Source organism: Pseudoliparis swirei, chromosome 21, assembly GCF_029220125.1.
Source record: "Pseudoliparis swirei isolate HS2019 ecotype Mariana Trench chromosome 21, NWPU_hadal_v1, whole genome shotgun sequence".
Lineage (NCBI taxonomy): Eukaryota > Metazoa > Chordata > Actinopteri > Perciformes > Liparidae > Pseudoliparis > Pseudoliparis swirei.
The window spans coordinates 11,085,987-11,093,247 of record NC_079408.1 but is presented as its reverse complement, the minus strand read 5'-3'; the positions used below and the strand labels follow the sequence as shown (position 1 = coordinate 11,093,247).

The window sequence follows — 7,261 nt, the reverse complement described above, 5'->3', positions numbered from 1 at the left end:
AATGTTCATTTTAATAGTATTAATTCTGCCTATGAGAGACAGAGGGAGATCCATCCATCTTTGAAGATTAAGTTTGGTTTGTTCCAATAATTTTATATAGTTATATTTAAATATATGTTCATCCGATTTGCCAATTTGTATACCCAAATATTTGAAACCAGTGTTGCACCATCTCAATGGGTCAGTGAGAGCTCTAATATTGTTGTCCTGTATATTTAGTGGTAGAATCTCACTTTTAGTGTAATTTAATTTATACCCCGAAACTGCACTATATTCTTTGAGGCAATTCAATAGAGGGGGGACTGATGTGTGTGGCTCGGTTATATATAATAGGAGATCATCTGCATAAAGAGAAAGTTTATGTTCACTTGTACCAAATTTAATTCCGGCTATGGAGGCGTTGGAGCGGATGGCGATGGCTAATGGCTCAATTGCAAGTGCAAAGAGCAGCGGGGAGCATGGACAGCCTTGCCTGCAGCCTCTGGTTAATGAGACCAAGTTAGACAAGACGTCATTTGTTAAAATATTAGCTTTAGGGGCATTGAAAAGTGTTTTAACATACCGAGTGAATTTCTCTCCAAAACCCATAGCCTCTAGAGTCCGAAAAAGAAAGCTTGGTTCAATCCTATCAAATGCTTTGTTTGCATCCATAGATATTATTAGCATAGGATTTTTATTTTTTTGAGCGGTGTTCAGAATGTGGAGCAGTCGCCGCACATTATCAGCTCCGTACCTGTTTTTGACGAAGCCTGTTTGGTCAGCGTGTATTATCTTTGGTATAACATCTTCCAGTCTGAGGGCAATTAGTTTGGATAGTATCTTATAATCTGCATTTAAGAGGCTGAGGGGTCTGTATGAGTCGCATTTCTGTTTGTCCTTACCCGGTTTCGGAAGTAATATGAGTGTTGCAATTTCCAATGAGTCTGGTAATTTTTTGTTTTCTAGAGCTTCTTTAATCATGTTTACCAGGGGTGTCAGTAGTTTTTTTGAAAAGGTCTTATAATACTCGATAGGGAAGCCATCTGGCCCAGGTGTCTTGTTATTTTGTAAGGAATTAATGGCTTGGAGTACCTCCGTTTCTGATATATCTGCATCAAGCAGATCTCTATCCTCATCTTGTAATTTGGGAAGGGTCATTCCGTCCACAAATCTTTTTGCTCCAATATTATCAGCATCCTGCCCAGTTTTATATAAGTCTTCATAAAATTGTTTGAATTCTGCATTTATGGATGGTGAGCTGTCAAGGAGTCTGCCGTCCTCTGTTAATATTGAGTGTATAAACTTATCAGATGCTTCCTTTTTAATTTGCCAAGCCAAGAGTTTACTTGTTTTGTTCCCAAATTCATAATAGTGATATCTAGTTCTGGCCATAGCTGCTTCCTCTTTGTTGGTACATAGATTATTATATTGCATTCTTGTTTTAGTTAGTGTATTAAGATGTTCTTCCTGTTTGGTGGCAATGTAATCCTGTTCCTGCTTTTTAATATCTCTTTCCAATTTAGTAAGTTTCTCTCTAATTAGTTTTGCCTTGTGGGCACTGTATGAAAACATTTGACCTCTCATATAGGCTTTAAGGGCATCCCAAATGTTGGCATGCGAGGAGGAATTCGAATTGGCCTCAAGAAATATTTCAATATTGGTAGTCATATAAGAAATAAACTCGAGGTCTTTCAACATGTAATTTTTAAATCTCCAACTGCGGGCTGTGGGCTGTTGAGTATCACTCATCCACGAGAGTTTGATGGGGTTATGATCTGAGAAAGTGGCTGCTAAATATGAGCATTCTATCACTCTGGTCATCATATCTAGTGGCACTAAGAACATGTCAATTCTAGAGTGTGTATTATGCACTGGTGAAAAGAAAGAGAAATCCTTCTGTTTTGGATAAAGATTTCGCCACACGTCAACTATGCCTATATCTTTCATACCTTGGTTTAGTGCTGCTGCCGCCTTTGATAGTGAAGATGTTTTTGGTGCTGATCGATCTAAGAGGGTTTAGGACCAAATTAAAGTCTCCACCCACAACACATTGGCCCCCAATTGTAGCCAGTTTCATAATCAAATTGTTAAAGAACAATGGGTCATTGTAATTAGGCCCGTATATATTCACCAAGGATATCTTGTTCCTATTTATTTCACAGTCTACAAGCATAAATCTGCCGTTTTTATCCTTTTCAATTGAATTTAATTTAAAGTGCAGGTGTTTATTAATGAGCAGGGCGACACCTCTTGCTTTTGAGGAATAGGAAGAGTAAAAAACATTACCCACCCAGTCTCTACGCAATTTTAAGTGTTCAGTGTCAGTTAGGTGGCTCTCTTGGATAAAGGCAATATCTACATTCTGCCTCTTTAAATAAGTCAACATTTTCTTCCTCTTAATTGGCAAGTTGATCCCTCTTATATTCCAAGATATACATGTTAATTTACCCATAATATAAGTTCTTCGTATGGATGTCTCAAAAGGATAAGTAACATAGTGTTCAGCACTAAGTAAGTCTGATTGTAATTCTGCATTGAGTTTACAGGTGGTAAAGCAATGGACATGAGTGTGATGCTGAGACTGAGCCCAGCCATAAGAATAATCTGGACATGTGTGTAAGTAGAAGTTTGAAATTTAGTGAGAGACCATACATATCCCCAAAACGTTAAAGTAAAAACCTGCCTAATAAAACCCCTGTGACAAAACCACATTAGGTAGGTAACTCTTCTAAACAGCAGTGGTGGCTTCAGCAACTGCTGGAAATTAGAACTGGCCACTTATAACATTTTGTATATGGCAAAGCTTTAAATTTAACTATATCGGAAATAAGGCCTAAACATGTAATGGATAAAGAAGTTGGTTAATTAGAGTGTGATCCCCTTCTGCCACTAGGGTGTAACCATAACATCACGCTCATAAGTTTATATATGGACGTACCGACATAATTGAGTCGTGAACAATTGACCATATCACAGTAAACAGATGCAGGTTTATCATCATCAGCCATGGTCCCAGTTATTTTGAGCATTCGAGGATAACAGGTTTAGGCTATTATGTCGCAGCTGTAATCCCAGCTCTTCTTATCAGTGTCTCAACCCTGTATCACAAAAATTACGTTCCCCCAGACCTAAAATGCAATTCGCGGTGACGTTCGACTGAAACGTATTTCTCTCCAAATTACGTTTGACTGGAACGTATTTCTCTCCATATTACGTTTGTATTTGACGTATTACAAATACAAATACGTCTCTAATCAACGTATCTTTGCCGTTTGTTGTCTCGCTTTTCTACAATGCTGTTATTAATTGGAAAAAGCGTCCTCTTATTTATGATTATTTTATATGTTGTAACGCCTGCGTATTATGACAGCAATAGGCGTATTTACTTCTCATAAAACAAAAACGCAGGTATCCTGTAAAAAGGCGAAACATCGGGGAAATAATGTGGGAATTGTGAATAAAACATGATTTATATTATGATTTAAATAAAGATATTGGAACTATGAACTTGTTTTTCGGTTCATTCGTATCTGGGAAGGCGCAGTCTCTCTGCAATGGTAAAATATACCCAAAAAGTCAGTGAGCAGCCGTTAAGCTAGGGTCACGCGTGACACAAAAGCAATGCAAATTACTTGATCTCAATCTTGTCGGTGAAAATTACCCAAAGTTACTGTTCTAGGGTTTTAAGAAGTCATGTATTGGAAAAGGTCTCGTGGCTTGATGGCTAATAAACGTGTCCCCTCCATACTTCTTTTTAATGAATGGGTTAATTGAATTATCGTATTTTTGTTTGTTTCGCCTGAGCATTAAGACAGCGTTCTGCGTCTGCTATTGATATGTGTCATAGGAATTGTCCGTGTCTTTTTCTCTCACCTAAACTGATTCTAACAACGTTCCTTCAATGGGGATTCCCAAATGACCTCATACGTCAAAAGGTCGAAGGTCACACGAGTGACGCACGTAGCAATGAGGCTATCCCGACGCGCGTCTCCGTGTTTACGTTAGCCTGCTGCATGTCGGTTAGTGCACACTCGGGATCCCTTTTGCAGCTTTTGACCTGCTAACCATCAGATGCACCATCGACTGTATAACGGTCACAATTTGTTATGCATAGATCACGACACTATCGCCCTTTACGAATATATTTATTTACTTGTTTAATTGGGGAGAGAATATCTTGAGGGACAGGAAGTACGTCACTTCTCCCTCGTTTTCTTCTTCGTCGCTTTCACGTAAAGGAGCGCACAATGCCCCACTTCACGAACCAGACAGAACAGCGCCCCCACGTGTGTCTGCATTTGAACTACACCTTCATTCTTCAACACAGGTTGTTACTCAGTTTTTTGTTGACATCTTTAAATCCACCGGTGTTCAATTTCAACAACTTTAGAACAATTTAGGAAACACTTTCCAATGTGTTAAATAGGAGGTGTAATGCTTTGTTGAATGGTTGCAAGATTAAATGTTTCTGGGGGGCAGCTCTGAGGCCAGGTCTCCACAAGCAGGGGCATGTTCAGCCAGAGCGTTCTCCAGATCCTCCAAAATCATGCCCTTATACTTCCTCACCTGGAGGGTAGAAAAACAGTTGTGGCACAGTTTTAGTTCAGTGCTGTAGACATTTGATAATTGTTGATCAAATCAACAGCTGAGGGGTTGACTTCTCCCCGACGATCGAAAGACACATCAGTGGAAATAACGGCCGACTGCAACACTCACCACGTTCTCCAGAGGAGCGGCGCCAAACACCATGAATACAGGGTTGGGTTGGGAGGTAGAGACACACAGGATGATGGCCTGTTGGCCCACTCTGGTGGTGTATTCATAGAGGATGGCTCGCAGTTTCCTGTAAGCACACAACATCATTTCAACTTTCCCTTAAGGTACTTGTCGACTATCGGTCTCGTGCCGGTATTTAGCCTTAGATGGAGTTTACCACCCACTTTGGGCTGCATTCCCAAGCAACCCGACTCCGAGAAGACCGGAGGCCGGCGCGGCGGGGCCGTTACCGGCCTCACACCGTCCATGGGATGAGCCTCGATCAGAAGGACTCAAGCCCCCGAGCGACACCGGGCAAGCGATCTTCCGTACGCCACATGTCCCCAATCCGCCCGTCGGACGGGGATTCGGCTGGGCTGTTCCCTCTTCGCTAGCCGCTACTGAGGGAATCCTTGTTAGTTTCTTTTCCTCCGCTTAGTAATATGCTTAAATTCAGCGGGTTGTCTCGTCTGATCTGAGGTTGAATCATTGGCTGACTCGTGGGTGTGGCACATTTCTGTTCAGTGGATACAGTTCGCTGTCAGCTGTTGGATCTGGGCACCGCTAATATTGTGTCTCTGATCCGGGCCTGGTGCCGTGGATTACTGTTGCCTTGTGGCTGTGTGTTGGATGCTTGTTATGGCGGGGTTAGACATTATGGGAGCACTGAAGCGGTCCTGACTGAGACTGCTAACCCTGTGGTAGATAAGGACAAACATTAGCCCAATGTCCAGCCTGACTATAATTTAAAAGTTATTAATATTCCGTCTAAAGCCTCCGTTGCGCCAACTTCCCCTCACCCACCGTCTTCCCTACGGTGGCGCCCAATGTGGGGCTGCTGACCCGCCTGTTGCGGGACATAATGTGTGAGAGAACTGCGGCGCAACGCGGCTTGCAGTGGCTGATGATAGATCGGTGGTATGGATGTAGCGGAGGGGCTGGATACAGATTATAAGGGACGTATGGTCCAGGTGTTTGTGCTGCTGTCTGCTGCACTGAGGTGCCTTGTGGCTGAAAAACTGTAGTTATGCTTGAAAGGGGTCAAATCTTTAAGAGAGATTGAGGAAAAATGATAATAAAAATATAAAATAAATAACTATAAAAATAAAAAGGATCAATTAAAAAATTAATAACCCACAACCCTGAGATTAAGAGTCTCATGCTCTACCGACTGAGCTCGCCAGGCAAAAACCAATTAATGAATCAATTGATCAATACATTTAAAGACAAATTTAAAATTGGCAAAATAATGCATTTATCTCCTGTTATTTTATTTTTCAGCTTTTTTTCCTGGGGATTTTTCAACTTTAGGTCTAAGCAGTTTATTCAAATCGTCCGCAGATCGAACCTCAGTTATATCAACCTCAGTGTCAGGACTCGTAATTGTATTGTCTTGTTTTACCACAGATATGTCTTTATCAATTACAAATTTATTAAAATCTTCCTCTGTCTCGAATTCTATAACATCCGACTGAATCATTTTAAACCATGTTCATCTTATATATTACAACTCAAAACTAGTATTTACAGAAACTTGTTCAAAAAAACAACAACACAAAAGCAATTTACACGCTTATAAAAACGTGAAACTCCCAGAGTGGCATCCAGACACCTGTCCGGTCTTCGAACCCGGCACAGTATCCAACCTCACAGAAGCAATTTACACATTCATAATTTTGATCTGCTACGACCGGCAACGTCCAGAGCACCTCCGCAGAAACCTGTCCGATCTCTTCCAGATACGGCACAGTATTACAGAGACTCAGACACGTGCTTTTAATATGTTTACGACGCGAAACTTCCAGAGTTTTAATCAGAACTCCGAAGCAATTTCCACGCTCGTTTCTTTTTCTCTTTTTTATGACACGAAACTTCCAGAGTTAATCATAACTGAAGCAATTAACACGCTCGTTTTACGACGCAAAACTTCCAGAGTTTTAATCAGAACCCCGAAGCAATTTACACGCTCGTTTTACGACGCGGAACTTCTCTTTTTTATGACACGAAACTTCCAGAGTTAATCATAACTCTGAAGCAATTTACATGCTCGTTTTACGACGCAAAACTTCCAGTTTTAATCAGAACTCCGAAGCAATTTACACGCTCGTTTTACGATGCGGAACTTCTCTTTTTTATGACACGAAACTTCTGTTTGAAGCTCACCTGAGCAGACGGGTCTGCTGCCTCTTGTGGGTGGAGTGGTTCGTCTCAAAGACGTGAGGCCTCTTTTGTTTGCTTTTGGTTGCCACGGCAGCAGCGGCTGCCATGCCTACTGGCCCTGAGAGAGAGAGAGAGATCGTGTTTGTATTGTTCGTAAAATTAGAGGCTAGTAATCAGAATGAAGCCTTCATCTAACATGCCAGAGGCTGTTCACCTTGGAGACAGTGGCGGCTGGTGACATTTTTTTTGGGGGGGGCGCAGTTTAAATAGCACTGAACAATGAGAAGAAAAGAGGTTTTGAGTAGAATATAGTAAAAAACAAAGCTTTATTTCAAGAACACAGCGTGCTCAACACTGTCCAATAACA

General features: G+C 41.2%; 1 protein-coding gene across 1 annotated transcript; it reads right to left on the bottom strand.

The window, feature by feature from the left end:
* Positions 1-4,294: 4,294 nt before the first annotated feature.
* On the bottom strand, positions 4,295-7,001 carry LOC130212143 (nuclear respiratory factor 1-like). The gene is made up of 3 exons (XM_056443282.1): positions 6,898-7,001; positions 4,696-4,822; positions 4,295-4,545 (listed from the first exon to the last, which is right to left on the bottom strand). The coding sequence occupies exons 1-3, from the start codon at positions 6,999-7,001 to the stop codon at positions 4,438-4,440; spliced, it is 339 nt and encodes a 112-aa protein (XP_056299257.1). The 3' UTR covers positions 4,295-4,437.
* Between the last annotated feature and the right edge of the window lie 260 nt (positions 7,002-7,261).